General features: G+C 42.2%; 1 protein-coding gene across 1 annotated transcript in view; it reads right to left on the bottom strand.

Annotated features, from left to right (window-relative positions):
- The window catches only part of LOC119379221 (uncharacterized), a 57,318-nt gene that overhangs the window by 22,693 nt on the left and 11,933 nt on the right, over positions 1 to 22,692 (bottom strand). Inside the window, exons 11-12 of the mRNA XM_037648452.2 lie at positions 9,710 to 9,916; positions 3,239 to 3,421 (exon numbers count right to left, since the gene is read on the bottom strand). Of these exons, the coding sequence (XP_037504380.1) occupies positions 3,239 to 3,421; positions 9,710 to 9,916 (390 nt within the window). The remainder of the gene's footprint in view (positions 1 to 3,238; positions 3,422 to 9,709; positions 9,917 to 22,692) is intronic.

The following is a 22,692-nucleotide window of genomic DNA, read 5'->3' on the forward strand; positions in this document are numbered from 1 at the left end:
TAGTATGGTCAGTAGAGAAGGCCTAATAATAGTGGAGATAGTTGCCACATTATATGGGAAATCTACATTCCCAGCTTGATTAGCCATGAAATTTCTATCATTTCAATGCAAAAGCTTCAACAGGAAGTAACTGCGTATATAGTATTGAGTACATTACACACGTAGCAATGTATACAGGCCCCAAGTTTTGTGTAGAGCATATGCAACAAGAATGGGAATTCATGTGCAAACACAGTTGGCATTTATACTTTCATATGCGATTATTGCAAGCTTACATAAAGGACCTGATTAGTATTCTGGTCTTCTCATCTTGTTCAAGGTAAACTCCTTGCTTTCACAAAATGATAGTACCAAACATATCTAGCAGCATGCAGTTCTACTTTGTGCTAGTAAGAGCGGGCTCTAATTTCAAGTGGCTTATAATTGGGCTTGGCTTTGCCTTGACTACACTGTGCATACAGTAAGTGCTTTTGCTGTTATCAATGGTGCAAAAGGTTAGTAGTTTACGTACAGGGGCACTCCTGCATACTAAAACGCACTGTTGTGACATCCACTATTGAGTTCCACAAAATGTTTGCATGCAGCATGTATACAGGGCATCATGAAACCAGTAAATTAATGCCTGCACTCTCTTAAGGATGGACGTGACAATGGGAATGATAAGTTTGGTCAAAATGTTCAATTTTTCAATTATATTAGGACAAAATAAGCAGTAGAAGTTGAGAAAAAAGCATTTTACTATTGTGCTGTCATCAAAAACTATGACAAAACCGGGCTTCAGAAAATGAAAATCTTGTAGCTACCCCTTGGCACAGTGCCGCCATCTTGGCATCATTGTAAAGAGGAGAGATCCGAGTTCAAGATAGCCTAAACCTGCATTTTTTCGATGAAAAATAAGACCAGCTTCCCTCTGAGTTCCGTGTCCTTAGCTTTCATTTTTTGTGCAGTTGCTAGTCATCCCCATGCCATTTCATAACAAATAAAGATATAACTATTCCGTTTTTTGCACTTAGATCCTGAAACATTGTTGAGTGCCGTAAAGCTGTCCATATTTGTCTGCACATCATACAGATTTGTATAATTGGCTATTTGTAAAAGTTGTTAGTAAGACGATATGTACAGGCAATTTAAAAAAATGTTTTGTGAGCTAATTTTAATACTTTAAAGAATAAACCAATAGCTTTACGGCACAGAATGGGCCTTCGTCAATATTCTTATGCAAAAATCTTGATGAACTTATGTCTAATTCACTCATTAATTTTGGGATGACGATGAGAGAGGCTGGGGCTTTGTCCATCCCGCGGCGTCCACACCCCCACTGCATATGTGCGTCCCCTCTCCCTCTCTCTCCTCTCCTACCCTCCCACCTCTATCGCGCGCCTCACTCTATTCTGCGCAACGCCGCATCCTCTCCTACGCTGCTCCCCTTTCTAGCGCGCCTCATTCTCTCCTGCGCCGAGTAGGCAGTAGCGAGGCCTCCGGCGTCTTGACGCGACAACGTGCGGCCGATGACCGCCTCTGCTTCTGTGGCTTAGACCAATGTCACCTAGAAAAAAATTCAGGCCTGCTCACTGCCACCGTGACGTCACGCGTCTTGACCGAGCGAGCGAACGCGTGGGAGACAGTGAAGCCATTGCCACTATCGTCTCCTATGAAATGATAAAGCTTTCGCGGTTAGTTTTACGTGCTTAAAAGCTTTAATTTGCCTTTTGCGTCGGGATTGGCGCTGGCTTAAGGAATGTGTTACGCTTTAGAGTCTTAATAATAATAATAATAATAAATATTATTATTATTATTATTATTATTCGCGGAGAAATTTTTCCTCTTGTAATATACAAACGCGTATAAACAGGTCAGAAACAATAGTTTAGCAATTTTAAATATATATGGTCCTTTACGTCCCAAAACCAAATTTTGGTCTGTCTTTCTGTCTGTCTGTCTTTCTGTTTGTCGGCACGTCCCTCGATTCAGCCACTCGGCCAAAGTTGAACCACTTGCCCAAGGGCCAGCCGTCTTGAACTGGTAGGGCTGTTCATACTTGTGAACGTTGTCGATCAAAAAGTAAATATCATGCATATCTGAGTTGCAACATCACTAGGTAAGTATTAGGTGGCGTGTTCCTTTATAAAAAAATGCATACATACGTAATTTTAAGGACCCTAGTTTCTTAAGCTGCGCTGAAAATGCATAGGAATGGAAGATTTAGCGAGTTGGTATGCGTTCATCTTTGTTGAAACAGCGCTCACTAGACGACGACGAAGTAAAAGAAGGCACAGGACAGGCGCTGCCTGTCGTGTGCCTTCTTTTACTTCGTCGTCGTCTAGTGAGCGCTGTTTCAACAAAGCTGAAAATGCGACTGCGCTGAAATTTGCCTTCCTCCGTGCCCTTCGCACGAGCTCATTGTTGTGTTTCGGTTTCGGTTCTGTATTGCACTGTACGAATGCCATGGGTTGGTGTTGAAAAACTTTAGTTTTGAGAAGGCCAAGAAGGTGAAAAAAAAAATTTTTAAAATGAAAAAGCAGCGTTGTGGGCGGCCTTTAGGCTGCCGGTTGTGGGCGCCGCTCTGGCGTTCCTGTTTTACCCAGGCGACGTGTAAATAAAAGAGTGTGTGGAGAGTACTCGGAGTGCGGACGTTTCTCTGCTTCAGCGCTTCGCGCCTAACCGCGTTTTCGGGCTGGCTGGCGTCCCCGCCGGTCGCGTTGGTCACCGCCGGTCTTCGCCTGCTGCTGCGCCGGGACTACCAGCACGCACCACAGCACTCATGTTTCCCGACGTATTGCCAGATGGCGTCCATATCTTGTAAAAGTTGTTAGTAAGACGATATGTACAGGCAATTTAAAAAAATGTTTTGTGAGCTAATTTTAATACTTTAAAGAATAAACCAATAGCTTTACGGCACAGAATGGGCCTTCGTCAATATTCTTATGCAAAAATCTTGATGAACTTATGTCTAATTCACTCATTAATTTTGGGATGACGATGAGAGCTTATCAAATGTTGCAACTCAAAAACTACAACAGATGGCTCTAAACCGATTTCAGTTATGATATCAGCATAACAAATCACATCTGCATGCCAAATTTCATCACTTTATCCCCATAAATAACAAAAATAGTTTTGATTGCCAGATCCCCCCTTAAAAGCTACAGTAAACACATACCAACAGCAGCATAGAGGGTGTGCAGCGCGTGGTACACTGCGCCTGAAAAAAACTATGTATAAGACTTAAAATACATACCGCTCTTTAAGTTCCTCAAGGCAACCTGAACTTTTTCTGGCATTGTGCTACTTTCAAATGCCACTGATGCCAGATCTGGCACCGCTTTTATCCTTGTGCAGATTGCACTGATGACGCTGGCTGATTCTTGGTTATCCAATGAACTGTCATTCAAGGAAGCAATGCTCCTTTTCAGCGACGCATCTGAAACGTGTAAGCCACACAGCAAATGAATAGCCTACCAAGTCGTTCGCACTAGGTGGACTCTTTAGACCGGCACACAGCTAGAGAAACATTATGTTCCTAGGAAATGTTCTTGATTCTTCTTAGATCGGCCAAACAAAGTTCTCTCCTTTGAGTCTATGTTCAGTTTTAACTCCTGAAATAAAGACTGTGATACCTACAAAAAGAATACAATGGAAAATCCCTATAGAAAAGAACTTCAGGCAAGACTCTTCAAGCAAGGTCTTCAAGCGGTTAATAAAACAACAGAATATTAACAATTTAGGAAAGCACAAAATAGTGGAATAATGGAACGCACATAACATATACAATAAAGAGTGGATCCCAACAGTGCAATAGAAACATTTACACACCCGGCAAGCATACACTTGGACTATACGTTCATTCAACACTACATAAGCCAGCATTTCCTTCACCATTATGGATGGTACTAGCTGAAAAAATTTCTACACATCTGTTCAAGTTCAAAAGCAATTCTCCCCTTTTTTATTCTCGCTAAAATTCTTGCATTTTGGTGAGAACTTATTGTTCTTGTCGAAGTGAGCTGCAAGGCACCCAGCAACATTTTTTTTTAAAGGTATGTTACATGACCTAGTCAACCTGATGATGTGCATGGCAAGCCAGTGAAGTGGTGTGACTGTCAAAATAGTAAATTTATTGAATATCTTAATACTTCAAGCAGTTTTGGCCCAGAAAAGAATGAGTAAAACTACAAAAATTACATTAAAATTTTTATTTTTGGTCATCATCATCAGCCTGTCTACGCCCACTGCAGGGCAAAGGCCTCTCCCATGTTCCGCCAATCAACCCGGTCCTGTGCTTTCTGTTGCCACGTTATACCTACAAACTTCTTAATCTCATCTACCCACCTAATTTTCTGTCTTCCCCTCACGCGTTTGCCCTCTCTTGGAATCCAGTCAGTTACCCTTAATGACCACCGGTTATCCTGCCGACGTGCTACGTGGCCGGCCCATATCCATTTCTTCTTAATTTCAACTATGATATCCTTAACCCCCGTTTGTTCCCTGACCCACTCTGCTCTCTTCCTGTCTCTTAAGGTTACACCTATCATTTTCCTTTCCATCGCTCACTGCGTCGTCCTTAATTTAAGTTGAACCCTCTTTGTAAGTCTCCAGGTTTCTGCTCCGTAGGTAAGTACCGGTAAGATGCAGCTGTTATATACCTTCCTCTTGAGGGATAGTGGTAGATTACCATTCATGATTTCATAATGCTTGCCGAATGAGCCCCATCCCATCCTTATTCTTCTAGTTATTTCACTCTCATGGTTCGGCTCCGCGGTTACTACCTGTCCTAAGTAGACGTACTCCTTTACAACTTCCAGCGTCTCGCCACCTATCGCAAAGCGCTGTTCTCTGCCAAGATTGTTCCACATTACTTTAGTTTTATGCATATTAATTTTCAGACCTACTCTTCTACTTTCCGTATCCAGTTCAGTAATCATGAGCTGTAATTCGTCTCCCGCGTTACTCATCAATGCAATGTCATCAGCGAATCGCAGGTTACTGAGATACTCTCCATTAACTCTTATCCCTAATTCTTCCCAATCTAGGGCCCTGAAAACCTCCTGTAAACACGCGGTGAATAGCATTGGAGAGATCGTGTCTCCCTGTCGTACGCCCTTCTTTATTGGGATTCTGTCGCTTTCTTTATGAAGGACTATAGTGGCTGTGGATGCGCTGTAGATGTCTCCCATTATGTTTATATAGGCTTCGTCGATGCCTTGATTCCGCAGTGCCTGCATGACTGCTGATGTCTCCACCGAATCAAATGCCTTCTCGTAATCTATGAAGGCTATGTATAGGGGTTGGTTGTATTCCGCGCATTTCTCTATCACCTGATTGATAGTATGAATATGGTCTATTGTTGAGAAGCCTGTACGAAATCCTGCCTGGTCTCTTGGTTGATTAAACTCTAATGTCGTATTAATTCTGTTAGCAATTACTTTTGTGAATAGCTTGTAGACAATGGACAGTAAGCTGATGGGCCTGTAATTTTTCAGGTCCTTGACGTCCCCTTTCTTATGGATCAAGATGATGTTGGCATTCTTCCAAGATTCTGGTATCCTCCCTGTCGAGAGACACTCCGTATACAGGGTGGCCAGTTTCTCTAACATAATCTCTCCACCGTCTTTCAACAGGTCTGATGTTACCTGATCCTCACCAGCGGCTTTGCCTCTTTGCATTCCCTTTAGGGCTTTCTTTACTTCTCCTGTTAATACTGGTGGGATGTCAGATTCCTCTGGGATATTATAGCTTCTTACGTTATCATCCTGACTGTCTCGGCTGCTGTACAGATCTCTGTAGAACTCTTCCGCTACCTCAACTATTCTATCCATATTGTTTGTGACCTTGCCATCCTTGTCCCTTAATGCATACATCTGATTTTTGCCTATGCACAGTTTCATCGTCGTAGCTTTGAGGCTTCTTCCTTCTTTAGAGCATACTCAATTCTCTCCATATTATACTTTCTTATGTCGGCTACTTTGCGCCTATTGATCAACTTCGAAAGCTCCGCCAGCTCTATTTTGTCTGTTGCATTTGAGGCTTTCATATCTTGACGTTTCTTAATGAGGTTTTTCGTCTCTTGGGATAGCTTACCAGTGTCCTGTCTAACGACTGTACCCCCGACTTCCACTGCACACTCCTTAATGATACTAGTCAGATTATCATTCATTGCGTCAACGCTAAGGTCGGTTTCCTCGGTTAAAGCCGCGTACCTATTCTGAAGTGAAACTCTGAATTCCTGTACTTTCCCTCGCAGAGCTAGTTCATTAATCAGCTTCTTGCGTATCAGTTTCTGCCGTTCTTTCCTCACGTCTAGTTGAATTCTAGATCTTACCATTCTATGGTCACTGCATCGGATCTTGTTAACTACTTCCACATCCTGTATAATGCCCGGGTGGTCGCACATTATGAAGTCTATTTCATTTTTAGTTTCGCCATTAGGACTCCTCCACGTCCACTAACGAGTAGTCCGTTTTCTGTAGAAGGTATTCAAGATCCGTAAATTATTGCGTTCTGCGAACTCTACTAGTAACTCCCCTCTGGCATTTCTAGAGCCGATGCCATATTCCCCAACTGCATGATCTCCAGCCTGCTTCTTGCCTACTTTTGCATTAAAGTCGCCCATCAGTACAGTATACTGTGTCTTTACCTTACTCATTGCTAATTCTACGTCTTCGTAGAAGCATTCAACCAGTTGATCATCATGGCTGGATGTAGGCGCGTAGGCCTGTATCACCTTCATCCTGTACCTCTTATTAAACTTAATCACGATACATAACACCCTCTCACTAATGCTGTAGTATTCCTCTATATTGCCAGCTATATTTTTATGAATAAGGAACCCCACTCCTAGTTCTCTTCTGTCAGCTAAGCCACGATAGCATAGGACGTGTCCGTTCTTCAGTACTGTATAAGCCTCCTGTGGCCTCCTAACCTGGTCATAGAACGCATCAAAATTTAGGAGGTACAAATAAACTATAGAAAAGTTAGAAAAACTTTTATGCAATGAAAAAATGGCAGATTATCTGGAAAAAAATTTTTACGCAACCAAATTTTTTTTAAAAACCTTGGTATTCAAGGTAAAGAAAAAAGGTAGTTTAACTGTAGGCCTGAATAACTGATCTGCTGGGCTCACATCATGGGTATACGAGGGCTGCATCAGCCCTGATGTGAGTCTGGCAGACTTCTCCCTATTCCCAAAGCTCATGAGCCACCTTTGACCCCAGCAAGGACACTTAAATAAAGTTTATGTCTCTCAAGAGAAGCCTGGAAGGTCACCGTTCTGACAGTTTTAGCATCATCCAATGGGTCGTCACAGAGTCTCCGAAATAGGTCACGGCAGCTGACTTTCAGGAGCCTTTGCAGCATGGTAACCGCGTTGCAAGCTGTGTGTGTCGATGCCCAAGGAGACTATTTCAAATAATTTCAATAATACGTACCAATAGAATCAATAAAATCTTTTTACCAGAACTAGCCTCATTACTTTATGGACAAACCCTTTATGCTAGTGAGTGCATTTAACTAAGTAAGACAAGAACAATATATTCTCACCAAAAGGCAAAATAACATTTTTCCCAAAAGAATAAAACAATGGGTTTTGAGTTTCTTGCACAAATTTTTAAAGTAGAGTTTAATCTTGATTATACAAATTTCTCTGGGCATTTTAAATATTGCACTCACATAATCATATCCTTAACGAACAATAGCCACACCATAGAAGTGAAAGTAAGGCACTTTTCCTTATAGTGACTGCTGTCAGTTGAAGAAGCCGCTGGTAGTTTTATGAACCATTTTTTTTCTCGGTCAGGGTTCATAGCAACTTTGAAGAAAAAAGTTCAAGGGTTTTTAAGGACTTTCAAGCACCTAATGAAGAATTTTTAAGGACTTGAAACACTTGTTGAGATCGTAGAAAAAGGAAACACCAGCTTTTACAGCATGAAGCGCATCTTTCATTGCACACAAGCCAAAGCAGGCACTTTTTCACAATTAATAGCTAACTAAAGCAGTTTTCGCAGTTCCTTTCTTTGCTCATATTTTGTTCACTGCAGGTTTTATGGTGTTACACTGTTTTCAGCAGGTTTCAGTATTCTTCTGCTATTTTGCTTAACTTGAAATGATTCACCTCACAATATGGTAGTATTGCATGAGCGTATGTGCACATATACACCCCCCCCCCCCCCCCCATATACAGATGACAGAACTGCCACTAATAGAACACAAAAACGCAAGGAAGAAACACAAACATGACAACACAGGCAGCACTTGCAACTTACTTTGTGTCATATTAGGAGCTATTACGTCACATAGCAAGTGCCAACTAGGCCATGAACAGGTTCACCTGATGAGTATATATGCACACACATTTACAAAGAAGTCGGGCACCCTTCCCTTCCCTCCCCCCACTGCCACAAAATAAAACCCTCGTTAACCCTCTGATCAAAAGTAGGCTCATGTGAATATAACTTTCTAGGCTCAAAGTGAATGGCAATTACTGTGGGCTGAAGTGAATTCTGAAGTGAATTCGAATAGTAGCAGGATTTGAATAGCAGTAGGATGCAAATTATATGTGAAAAAATACTTAAGTTTTGAAATTTCCCATACTTAAGCAATATAAGACGCTAATAAAAAAAAAGACTGAAGTGCAGAAGTGTGGCTTCGTGCTGGTACGGATTTCCCCTGACAAGCTGGTTTCACAGCACAGCAGTGTCGTGATGCAGTGAAACCATCTTTAAGGCGGGTTACATGTGGTAGAATAGGTCTATTCGTTCTTTTTAAATACTTTCAAATTTTAAATCAATGTCATAGCGAATTTAACAAATGTAATATGTGCTCAATTATTTGCACAGAACTATCCAAAAAGCAACTACTAAAAATTGGCTCAACAAAACTGTATAGACAAAATTCAGGGACATTTAAGGACCTACAAAAATTTAAGGGTTTTCAAGGCCTTGATGATGATGACAAACTTTATTTATGTACAGGCAAAGCTCCTGTGGATTGCCCCGTAGGGGCCTTGTTGATGGTCGGGGCCCTTAGTCCAGGGCTCCGCTTGCTCTTGCCATCCGCTCTGCTCTCTGAACGAGCCTGATCTAGTCATCAAGGGCCGGGCTGGACAGCAGTGCCTCCCATTGCTCACATGAGGTGTTCATGTTGTGGTGTTTGAAAATTCCAAGGCTTTCAAGGGCTTCAAGGACCACTACGAACCCTGCCAGTGTTGTCAAGGAGAGCTCACTGGAGCTCACCCACGTGTACAGACTAGTACCACGGTGGACTAATGTCTCGTAGGCCAACTTTACAACTGCTCACTGTGTTCATTTTTCCTTCTGTGAGACACGTGAACAGAGCAATTTATACAATCAAATTCAGCTTGGGAATATGCACGAGTCATCCCAAGGTGAACCACACTTTACACAAGCCCACATTCTGGCCAGCCACGACTTTGTCGAAATTTGTTCACACCAGCACAGGGTTCAAACATGATGATGACAATATTTTTTTTAATGGTGCAAGGGCCAGGTGTGGCCAAAGAGTGCCTTGAAAGATAATTTGGGGTTAATGGTGACCAATGGCTCAAACAACATGATCATATCATCAAAATCGCTAGTATACATAATGGCAAAAAACTGGCTCGTTTGGTATAAAAGTATTCTGAAGAGTAAATACAATGTTACCGCAAAACACGCAGCCATCGTGAGGCATCAAATTATCCAAAGCACACACTCACCAAGGCAGACAAAAAAAGCAGTTGGCTCAGTGAGGTAAAGCAGACTCTTGAAGAGGCCTTGAATGTGAAAGTTCCATGCAACCTGCATTCTATCCAGCACATCTGAGAGGCCTTCGTCGCTACTACTGACCAGAGACATGACCGCTGCCACCAGCTCGGGGTCTAGCCACTCCATCAGACGCAGGTGTTCCCAGAGTTTGCTGACAGCTGAAACATCAAGTGGTGGTCAATTTACCATTTAAGGGATTCCGAAAGACATGCTTCACAACAATCACCTGTTAGTACTGCCACTTTCGTTTCTGGTCTGTTTCCTGTAACTGATAAAAATACTGACACTAAACGCTATGCCTTAAGGGCAAGTGTGCATCCGAGTAAAAAAAATAATCAACATATCGTATCTATACAATTAGTATAACATGAGCTTTTTTCTGTAAATAATTGTTATAAGAATGTACATCGCTTACATTCGAAACCGAACTACACTCAAACCTCGTTATAACGAACACGGATATAACGAATTATCGGTTATAACGAAGTAAATGAATAATAGTCTTGTCATAGCTACAGTGTTACAAATAAACGTTTATAACGAATTTTCGGATATAACGAAGTTATTTTTGTGGCAGATGCAACTTTGTTATAATGAGGTTCGAGTGTATAAATATAATGCAATTTTATTTATTGTTTCTCTTAACTCCTTGGTTTTGACATGTTGGCTACACAGCAGAAGGCTATTATGGTGCTGGCACAGTGGCTACGCAACGACAACACCTCCTTAAATTACTGTAAAATTTTGAGCAAGTGCTCCCACTGGAGCAAGCGCACCTTCTAATTTCACTGCCAATTTGAAATTTCTACGCCATTCCCGGAAAGATTAGACTTCAAAAAAATGAAAAATAAATGTTCATGTAAATATAACAGCAGCTAACATGAGCAACAACACAGAGAAGACTAGAGATAAACGAAAAGTTGACTCTTACTTAAATTTTAATACCAAACTGACCAAACCTTTGACAAATTTTTAAAAAGTTCCCATCATTAAAAGGCCACAGCTGACAGAGCAAGAACTAAAAGAAAACTAGACATTAGCGATGCTTTGAACAGCGATACCTGAGTAGAGTTCAGACAAATAGAAAATAAATTTTCATGCTATTAAAACCCCACAGCTGACATGAGACAGATTGCAGCGAAATTTGGCGCATCACTCTGAAAAAAAAATGACCATGAAAACTGCAGTCGGCAAAAGAAGAAATTTCAAGTAGTAAACTGAAAACCTGCACTAAGCTGAATAAATATGCTTAACGTAGAAGGTTTCTGGAACGTTCTGCTCAACATCGTTAAGTGCACACCTGCTAAGCATGCAAGGCCCATGTATTATGCATCACACTACACAGAGAACTCCAAGACAAGCTAAGGTGATGGAGCGACAACTTGCAAACAGCAGAAATCCAGCATAGCCGCGAGAATGTGAACTGATAATCGAACAGCACCGCATTTACATAATAATATCTGGGGTTTAACGTCCCAAAACCACGATATGATTATGAGAGACGCCGTAGTGGAGGGCTCCGGAAATTTCGACCACCTGGGGTTCTTTAACGTGCACCTAAATCTAAGTACACGGGCCTCAAACATTTTCGCCTCCATCGAAAATGCAGCCGCCGCGGCCGGGATTCGATCCCGCGACCTTCGGGTCAGCAGTCGAGCGCCATAACCACTAGACCACCGTGACAGGGCACCGCATTTACATGTATATAACCTGCCTTGCATACAGACAAACCAGAAAAAGAAAAGTATCCTAGCTAGCATAATACAGTAGACTCTCATTAAATGGAACCTGAAGGGACCAGGAAAATATGTTCCGTTTAACAAGAGTTTCGTTTACTGAGAGATGAACTGGGTTGAAACATTCAGGTATGAAACCAATAATACTAAAGGCAGTTGTTCCATTTAAGCAGCAATTCCGTTTAACAGATTTCCGTTTACTGAGAGTCCACTGTACTCGTGCCCCTGATCGCGTAATGCACGTTACCTTGATTTAAAAAAAAGAGCACAACTACGACATGTTTATTCAGACAGCAAGCATACCAGTGTTTCTCGCACTTTTTTTTTAACCGCATGCACAATCAACACGCTTACGGGCGGCGGGATGAGGGGGGGGATGCAGCAAAAAAAAAGTTAAAACATTGCTAAAAAACAGACCCCATCTTCAGAGCTGATTACTTGCAAATAGATATATGTTTTTAAAAGCCAGAAGCTCCCTGTCGCTTGTGCCTGGACGGCGGCTGTTATATCATCTCTCCAGCATTATAAGGTGGCTTTGAAACAGCAAGTGCACAAGCGATGAGATAGAATGGTGCGGGTTGGTTTGAAGAGTAAAACTTATGTTGAGTTTTGACAATAAGCCGAAAACATTGAAATGATGGCTCGTAACAATGCATGTATCACGGCGCAGCACACAGTGCCATGAAGCTGCATTTCGGGAGGATATTCGGGTGTTAACGACACCTCAGCGTCACTTTTAAGATTTGTCGATCTTAGAGGTGAAAAATGCCGAGTACTTGGATACTGCTAGAACACAATTTTTACTTATGGTTCTGTTTTCGTGTTACCTCATTCGTCATATGAACCATTAATGTTTCAAATTTCTGTTTTCTTCTCCAACAAAACATCCACTGCAATCGGCTAAAGAAAGCAAGCCTGGCCTGTCACACATACGTTTGAACAAGAACACTTGATACACAGAAGCACAGAAACGGCAATGTGCATTTACACAACTCCTTTCACATCAGCGAGCGCTCAGATGCAGGCGCACAAATAAGCACTCACACCTCATGTTTCACCTCATTACTGGTTCACATTGCCACGGTTGCGTCAGGTGCACGCAGCCACCAGTGTATTTCGGTGATCACTCGGTTTATCATTTTTTTTTATAATACCCCATGGATGACAGCTAAACAAATGCATCTCTTCTGCTCCCGGTGCAAAGCGACTGGCACTGAACCAGTGTTCAGATACTCTTAGGGTATCTTGTATCTGTATCGCGATACGTCTCACAAAATGAATATCTGTATCTGTATTTCCGATACATTCAAGAATGTATCGTTTATCTTAAGATACAAGATACTGCTATAGAAACACCACCGTGCGAAACAATAAACATCGGCTGAACTCCGCTTCTCAAGCTGATACTGCTGCCACTAAGCCACCTGAATAAAACTAACAACAGTGATATTCCTTTATCTTTCCACCAGAGTGCGCCAGTGAGCACAGGCAATTAGTTCTACGTGCCCCTATTGGTGGAGCTGAGTCATGTGATGGTGCTCGAGCGCGCGGACGTCTACACGCAGCCGACCTTTTGTTTTCTCGATGTTTTCTTTCTTTTTAGTTGTGTCGGTACCATGGCACTTGTTCGTAACCACTGTACTGTGCTGCGTACTCCAATGCGTGCGGAGACTTCCACTCAAATTCTGATGCCGCTATGGCGTCGTTATCGAAGTTTGTCTTGTGTGGTGCTTCATTCCAAAGTCTCAAGAGTGCCAGAACTGGGTCGCTTCACGTCTCGTAGCTTTCACACACCAGAGATTTAAAAGATCTCATGGATGTAAGCTTGACTTGCATATGATGAGATTGACTTGTATGCATATGAGAATCTCACAACCGTCGCACCACCGGTGCCAATACTAGATGCAATATAACAAGTATTTACGTAATGCAACATATTTTGGCGTACTGTACATATCTTTGTTCTGTCTGGTAAACTGTTCAAAAAGTTCTTTTGATGATAATTTGATTGTTAGCACAAGTGCTCTCTTTGCAGTCCTCCGTTTGCATCCCATACATTACCAAGGCCTCTGTATAGTTCTTGCCCTTCTATTTACTGTAATATGCACTTTAACAGCGGAGTTGTTTGAGCCGGCCAAATGGTGTGATCCGTGGACTTGGAAAAAAAAAAATGAAAAACGGGTATGCACCACAGAAAGCGGGCTGTGCCAAGCAGCTCCTATCATAGCATAGTCATGGAGCTGGGAAACGGAGCGTGAGGAGGAATAAAGAAGGAGGGGGCCACAGAAAGCGGCTATGTGCTATGCAGCTCCTAGCATAGCATAGCTATGCATAGTATAGCATAACATTGTTTATGCATGTTTGTATTTTTCTTTTTTTTTTTTTCATTGAGGTAAAGCCCCTCCTGCTTGGACCAAAGAATAGACCTTACGCAAAATCTGTTGCCATCTAGCGGCCGCCGTGCGCATTCCCACCATGTTGAAGGCTAAGTGCACTCCGCATGTGCACACACGGAGCGTACGTATCGGCGTGTGGCGGCTGATAGGAACGGCAATGCCATCATATTTTCGCCCGCTGTGTTGCTCAGATTGAGGAAACTGGGATGCTGAAAAAAGGTTTACAGGCAACTAACCTCCACGTTATTAGATTTCTTCGCGGCCGATGAGAAGCAGATCGTTCCACTGCTCCAGCTACTGCTTACGACTAATGCCGTGTTTATGTTCGCCGTTCTTAATAGACGCATTATGTGACAGCATCAGCACTCATCAGAGGACACTCTTTCATGTCATGCAGGAACCAGACAGTTTTTGCACTGTGTGCTTGCAGGCACAGACAAACCGGCTTCGTGTACGAGCTTCAAAGCTGCTTCGTGGCTACTCGCGCATGGCTGCACTGCTGTTGACAACATTACTTTGTTTATTACATTGCGATAACAATTACATGTTAGACAGGTGTGTCATCGATTCCCAACGAACGGACCGATTGTGCTGGAGCGTGTTGTTTGTAGTTTGTTTTCGATTGTGGATTTTAACAAGGTAGCGCTTGGTGGGATGCTTTGCGCGCGTATTGCTTCACTATGCGTATTTTTCAAGCATTTTATGTGCTATCACTGCCAAATTCAGAGGGCGACCTGGATGGCCTGACCCCCCCCCCCCTACTTTTTTTTATTAATTTTATATCCAAAGAAGAGCACATATCAGGCTCTCCCAGAAGCTTATCCACCTTCGGAAAAATCTTGTATGCACCCCTGTGTGCTATGAAATGTTAACAGAAGCTTGTGTGTGGCACTTTTCGTTATGAAACAGAAAAAAAAGTGCTGTTCCAGGAAATGTGTTACACTCTACCGTGGATGCGCTACCGTTGGTTATGCGCTGAGGTGGTTTCGCAAGCGTTAAGTCGGCGACGCAAAACTACCTTGTGGAAACGGGTTGAAATTGTAAGGTGCCAGTAGGCCCTGAAAGCATGTGAATGCAAATATTCTGGGCCTGTCGTGTTATTTACGGGCACATGTCGGAAGGATGTTCAATAAAATACCAGCAAACTGGTATCTACTTCTTGGAGCTACTTTTCATGTTCACTTTTCACGTGCATGAGAAGAGGAATTCTTTTTTGCATTTTAATGGTGCGTACGTCGGTGGCTACAGCAGCGAAATATTTTTGCTTCAAAAATAAAGAAAGACGACAACGTTTTATTTAAAATTAAATGCACAATACATCTGGTCGACGTTGGCTGTTCCTTATAAAATGCGCTTTGAAATGGGTCAACAGCACTTTCTTGCCGTCATCGCTGTGCCAAGCCGTGTTGCGTGCTAAAGCTTCCTCCCAACCACCATACACTACATGGATGATATTCAGATAGCTAACAACGCATTACTCGCTACACTGAAAGCAGACGAAATGTATAACCTAGCGCTAAGCTTCATTCTCAACGACACGACAGGCTCACATGTGACTCGGCGACAAACTTGTACCTTCTTCTCGTTGTGAGGCAGTTCTTTCCGCGTAATAATTGTCAACGTAATAGCTGAAAAATACCGGTAACCTGTACAGGCCCTTACACACTCATCTGACATTTTTTATGCCCCGATTGCCCCAAGCAGGTTTAAATAAAACTTGCTGGAGTGGAGGCTGCCTATACTTGCCAATGGGCCGCAGTGAAGCCGCGCCGCGCGTGCGGCGGCCATCTTGCCATAGGCAAGAAACGGGAGCCAAAGCGCGCCCGCCGCGCTGATCGCGTCTCTCCGTCGTGGTTTTTAACGGTTGTGGCGAGCATTAAGGGAGAAGTTGTCAAGAATAAGAAGCCAAATGGCTGATAAGAATGCAGTCAGTTTTATTCCGATTCTTTTGGCGTTTTCCTTGCAAGCATGCACACCGATGAAGGGTCGTCATTGGTTTTTAAAAACAATCATCTTCGTAAGAACATACCTCACTTCTCGGCACTCATTTTCCTGTTTATTTCATTCGTCATGTGACGGAGTCTTACGCATATGTGGAGTTCGGCCACTTTTTTTTTGAGCGGAATATAAGTGTGGGTGTCCAAAGCTCCACACTCAAGGATATATATGCTCATCGGAAGGATATGTTAAGGCTTGAAAGCCATTTCTTTTCTCAAGAAAAGCTCATAACCTCCAAAGCCAATAGTTTTGGCTTTGCATGGACGTGCTTCAAATATGGGCATTCAGCTTGCAGTCGACACTATTTCAATAGATATATAGCTTTCTGATAATACTTCGTTGGATCGGCTCTCTCTTATCCTGCCAATGAATCAATTAAAAACGTCCAAGTGGCATCCTTTGTCGTAAGCTTAAGGCAGCGAGCAGATATACATGCAGTCTGTCATCATGCATTCCAGTCCCAAAGTCCACATATCTAACCACTTAGACGCCCACAATCCCAACATGTTCCCTCATTTATCATCAACAATCAAAGTACAGTAGAGTTTTTGTGCTGCGTTGGGCTAGTTTTTTCGAGACAGTGACTCATCTGTGAAGGCAGCATTTCCTTTGATGGAATTCTGTATACCGTTCTCGTATAGTGCGCTCTGCTGACAGTGCTCGATTAAACCTCGCAGCTTGGATGGATACGTGCCTTTCTGGTCTTTTCGTGCCCTGTGGAGGGGTTGCTGTATGTATGGGGTAAGACCACAGTGAACACCCCCGTGCACTACTCAGATATGAGCTTTTGATCCTTGATCTTGCGGTTATTATCGCTTGAGGATCGAACCTCGCTCTTTTTGGTCAGCCTGCAATTTTTCTGCTGCAGAATTTTCGTCTTGAACTGTTTATCTCCCCTTAGGAAACATATGAAGCGTTTCTTTGTAATGCTGCCATGTAGGTGATGCAACTGTCACACCTTCAACAAACTTCTTTTTCAATTTGAACACATATAACGGCCGGAGTACCCCGGGGCCTCGGTTAGGTCGCTGTGCAGCTGGAATGAACATTGCACAGTTTAGACCGACTGGTTTTACTCGCTGCACTGCATAAAACAAATACAAATAACAAAAGAAAAGGCACGAATGTAAGAAAAAAACAGGTCCTTGTGTATAGCCCAAATAACGTTACTTAACCTCGTAGTTGCGACCTACCCTTTTATAACACAACAGGGCAACCGATAACGAAATCTAGGGAGTCGCCTAGCTATTTATATAATTTCAACTAATAGCAAACGGTGCGTCCTTTTCCCATTTGCGCTTCGCACCAGTGGTATCAACAACCACAAGAATGTGTATTACTAGGTTTTGCAAGGTTTTGCAAGTGTTTTACAAATGCGTCAAGCCAGACAACTACCGGGTCGCAGCCTAGTCCGCTCGAAAGAATTCGGCGAGAAGTGCCTCTCAAACAGCCTGCCCTGACGTACTTCGAACATTTCGCGCCTTAAGAAACCAGTTAGGGAAAAAGAATGACAGTGAGATGTGAAATTAGAGACAGATTGTGAGCTGTCAGCATGCGTTCCGGCATATAGAGAAGTTTTCATCACGCTCGAAATGTTCTGCTCACAACTGAAACTTCACCCCAGGGTACCTTTTCGCTCGATTTATATAGCCGTACGCAACGCATGATGTGCCCAACAACGTCTGGATGCCACAACGCCAGAGAACATCTCTGGAACATCTATTGCATCTATGCGGCCGCTGCAGCCTGCGTTGCGGAAGGCGAGCCTTCTGCCTATGGCAATATGGCGGCGCGCGGCTTCACCTGAGGGGCACCTCCTCCACTCCAGCAAATTTTATTTTAACCTCCTTGGATTGCCCACTATCAAAGCAGGTACAAGCAAGAAGTTATAGCAGCAACAGCAATACGATTCGGACACAAGCCTCCAACATAGCAGCGAATCGGTAGCTTCGTCAAACCTCCAACAGATGGCAGCAACTTTGCTTAAGGTCTATTGGCTTACAGTATTCCTAATCGGGGGTGGGAAAGGGAAGTGGGGTAAAGAGGAGGAAAGGAGGATGGGAGAGGGTAAAGCATTGCCTAGCCTTGTACAGTTTAGCAAGGGGATAGGAAAGGAAAGTAAGGGTGAGGAGGACTTATGCGAGGGTAAGGAAGAGGGGAAGGAGGAGGTAGAGGGAAACGAGGACATGAGGAGGAGTGATGTGAGGGTTAGGGGGGAGTGAAAAGAGCAGGGAAGACAACAAAGAAAGTGATGAAGAAAGAAAGAAAGATGAAAGAACTCAATCTGCGTTCGCCATGTGGTGGTGTTTGTTTGCCAAGCTAAGTTTGTGAAAGCCTAGAAAATCCTTAAAAAGTCAAGTTAATCCTACAAAATCATATAAAAGCCAGAAAAATGCCAAGATAAGCCTTGAAAAGCTAGAAATGCCTAGTTAAGTCGAGTTAAGCCTACTTTACTAACAAAGGCTGCCCAGCTCCGCTACTCCTTCAGGCTTAGCACCGCTAGTGCGAAGCTACCCTACGTGTTTTTGTAACCTGCTCGTGAAATACGTTCTCTGCTTTAATCTTATTTTTTAACAGTCTGCATCATTGCTCCTATTTACATATCTACATTCCATTTGAGTTTAATGCTACGTCAAGGCGACGTTGAGGACAAATGTAAAATAATCTGGGCATGCCTAGAGTATACAGTAACAAAATTCTGCTTACGATTTAGTGAAATAACAAAATTGAGTTTGCATTATAATAATGAAAATTATAAGGAAAAGTCTTAAAAGATGTTAGGAAGGAGATTTGTGAAACATAATACCAAGTATTCCGCTTTTCTCACGAGCGTCCCCACGAGCCCTTTTACGCTATTTTCCATAGGCAACGAGTTTTCTATTGTCTGACCTTAACATCTAAATTGACAATTCATCATGCTCTATTGTCATAGCTTTTAGGAGGCGGGACGCCTGTGTCGTGTTGGTACAGGGTGTTTCACGTAACTGGAACCAAATGTCTACAAAGAAGTGGTTAACCTCACTAAATAAAGCCAACTACATGGTTTCGCGTCATGTGGCCCTCGTTAGGATATTTTTATATTGAGCTTAATTTGTTAATTAACTAAGATGGTTTATGCAACATTTCTGATGTTCACTTTAGGGACAAGTGTGCTTCGTTACGTTACAGAGGGCATTCCAAAATGACCAATTAGTTTTTTTTGTGAAGCGAACATGCTGCGTAGTGATTTTTTCCGGCGTTTAAAAAACGTTTCTGGGCGGCACAAATTCTCTCGGAGAAGAAATGGTAGAAGATTGCACGTTAGTAAATACGTTGCTAACGAACGCTTTTGATGTCCTCAATAAAAATGAACGCTGATTCTGTGTTATCGTCTTCCCACGATACGTCACAAAGAATACCACTACCAGCATTGCTGCTGCTTTACACCTGTCGGGTAATGCATTATTAACAAAACAGTAATACACTTACGGACAAGGTAAGACTGCACAGCTGTAGTATTTGAGCCATCGTGCGGAGGCTTCTTAATGACGTTCTTACAAGTAGATGGCAGCCTGCTACCTGGTCGACATAGTTATAAAAGTGCCAAGCAAAAACCAATGACAGTGCAGCGTAGAAAGAGCTGTCATGTTAAGCAGCCAAACAAATCACATTAAGTTGTTTCGGAATGGAACTAGCATGCTTTGAACAAGAAAGACAGAGCTTTCGGGATAAAAACAGATATTTCATTAAAATTAAGCAAAGTTGGTCGTAGTTAAGAAACTCTCAAGAACACACTTTTGTACATAGGCCTTTGCTGCATCATTATATAGATCTATAATATCAAATTTGCAAATGTATCGAAGTATCTTAAGATACAATTGGGAAGTATCATATCGGATACAATTATTCCGGAAGTATCTTGCATCTGTATCTCAAATACTTCTTGCCCGAGTATCTTGTATTGTATCGCAATACAACTTCAAGGTATCTTTGCCCAGCCCTGCTGAACACCTCATCATTGTTTGAAACTTGGCAGCATGTGAAGGCATTGTATGGGAGCAGTTTTCATGCAATAATGCATTTTGGAGCAGGATGGCACAGGAAGAGTGGACTGACACAAGACTTTTACCCCTAGGTTACGGTTTGAGCTGTGTACATACCCTGCCTCACATCACTGGCTCTCAGAAGAATGTCATTCATGTTACTTGTTTCAAACTTTACTACCTTGGAAATTCAGAATGTTTTGCCACATGAAAATGCTTTGCAACAAGGGAAGTGCTACGTTGCACTCGACAACGAATGAAAGAGAATAATGTTATCCTTGACTCTTAGTGGCTCGATTGCTAAGCCTCCAAAAGTCGTCATTCATCCTTTCAATGAAAATAAACTATCATAACAACACATTTTCTTTAACATAAATGCAGCCGCTCTGTCCTGAAATAAAACCTACAGAACTGTGCTCAGAGGCAAAAAACTTTACCTGCTAAGCCATTATGTAAGAGTTCTTTACTGTTGGCAGGCCACATTTAGAATATTAAGGTAGGTCACCACCTTCAAAAACGAATTGTTTTTAAAAAAATGATTTTTTTTAATTTTGGCATTTTGAGGCTCCTTGTCTGTTCAAGAATATTTAGGGAAAAGATTATGTAGTTATCTTGAGCCATTCGAAAGTTATGACTATTTTTCCAACACCTCTAAGACGCATGCGAAACCGAAGCTGAAGGTTTCCGATTCCACAACACCTGCCGTGTCATGTTTTTCCTTATACATATATTACATAATGCTAAGTGTCTAAGTACATTCTAAAGCTTGTGGGGCGTGATGTTTTCGATTATTGGAAAATTTCCACTGCACGGCTGCGGCAATCTGTTGTTTAAGTTGTGCGCATTTTCGCTCGGCTGTCTGTGCTTTTTCGTACACCACTTCGAGCTCTTGGACTTAGTTGTGGCCTTTCAAGGAGAAAGTTATAGTACTCCATGAAATATGGCAAAGTATAGGACAAAAAAGAAGCATCAACGCAAGTTATGGAATCAATATACCAAGAGTGGACCCGCTGTGGCGCACATAGATGAGAGTAAGCTGGAGACGCAAAATGAGCTAGAAAAAGTATATGTGCTTCAGATCGCTTAAAAGGAGAATGCGCCGCTTCAGAGGAGGTCTCAAGCTATGATCCTGGAGAATTTCAGGCATATTGAATGTTTCTTTATTATATGTACATTCGACTGAAATCTTTAAAGGCATTTTTCTCAAAACATAATTTTTTTAGAGCTGTGCGAATAGCAAAATTTTGGGTGCGAAGCGAATTCGAATAATAAAGATTGAGTGCGAATCGAATCGAATAATTTTCGAATATTTCTCAAACATTTTTCGAATAATTCGAAGTGAAATTACAGAAAAAGTTGCAGAGAATCCCTAAGCATGTTCTTGTGAGATAGCAACATGAAAGTGTTTCTTTTTGCTAGGTTGATGAAGGACTGGCGGGGTGGTGTTTTATAGTTGTCTTATCAAGAATGAGGCAATGTAGAGGCCGAATCGTATTTATGTACATGATTTGGTGCAACCAAAGTGTTGCCGACAACACTTTACACGTGATAGGCAAAGATGCCATTTCCTCACCCTCTCCTTCTCTTTCAACTTCTGTGGAAGCCCAACTGATGTGGCAGACAAGGGTGTGCTCCCTTCAAGTCCGGAGTTCCAAATCTGCCTCGTAGACGTCACTATATAAGAAAATGAAATTTTGGATGCTAGAAAGCTTCGGCGTCCGATTTTTCGGACTTCCTTCCCAAATTTCAGGTTCAAAACAGCATTAATTGAGCCCCCACCTCTGCCACATCTTTCATCTATATGTTGGAACCAGCATTTTCTTGAGTTAATACATTTGCGGCCGTAGCGGAGTTTGAAAGGCAGCTTTGCCACAATACTGAGGTGTGATGAGGTGGAGAATATTGAAAATCTAGGAACCACTTCCAATCGGACGTTGACCGTCTCTTGGCTAAGTTCGACCGTAACGGAGCTTGAAAGGCAGCTTTGCCGCAGTACCAGGGTGTGATGAGGTGAAGCATATTAAAAAAAATCCAGGGACCACTTCTAATCAGACGTTGACCGTCTTGGCTAAGTTCGACCATAACGGAGCGTGAAAGGCAGCTTTGCCGCAATACGAGGGTGTAATGTGGTGAAGCATATTGAAAACTTGAAGGGGTCACTATTAATCAGACGTTTACTGTATTTGTTTTTGGGAAGTTCGAATAGTAAAATTACAGTGCGAATCGAATCGAATAGCAAACACTATTCGAAAAATATTCGAAATTTCGAATATTCGCACACCCCTAAATTTTTTGCATCCTACACTTACGCGAACAGTGATAACTTTCCTTCTGATAAACATTTTTACATACAATTTTGCATACTATTTCTTTATAGGTTGAGTTGTGCACTCAAGCAGAATTATTGAAAATGAGCTGTAACATTTTGTGCTATTGCCAATTATGTGCACAACAAACCTGTCAAATATAAACTTTTTCATTCTTTTTAAGATAACGCGCCTTAGATTAGAGATTGGGTGATCGTGGAGGTTAGATACACAGGATAGTGTCTTCACTACGTACCTGCCAAGTCTCGTTTCAATCGCACCAACCATTTTGTAGTTATGGCTGTTGGCACAGCATGCATATTTTGGCAGGTTTTGATTTTTATAAATTTTGTTTTTTACATTTTTAGCAGTTTCATTATTCTAAAGTTTAAATTTACTTAAGCCCTACAAGCCAAAAACATAATTATAACCTTTGGACTGCAACTGTAAAATTTTTCCGCGAAGGTGGCGACCTA

This window comes from Rhipicephalus sanguineus, chromosome 1, assembly GCF_013339695.2.
Source record: "Rhipicephalus sanguineus isolate Rsan-2018 chromosome 1, BIME_Rsan_1.4, whole genome shotgun sequence".
Taxonomy (NCBI): Eukaryota; Metazoa; Arthropoda; class Arachnida; order Ixodida; family Ixodidae; genus Rhipicephalus; species Rhipicephalus sanguineus.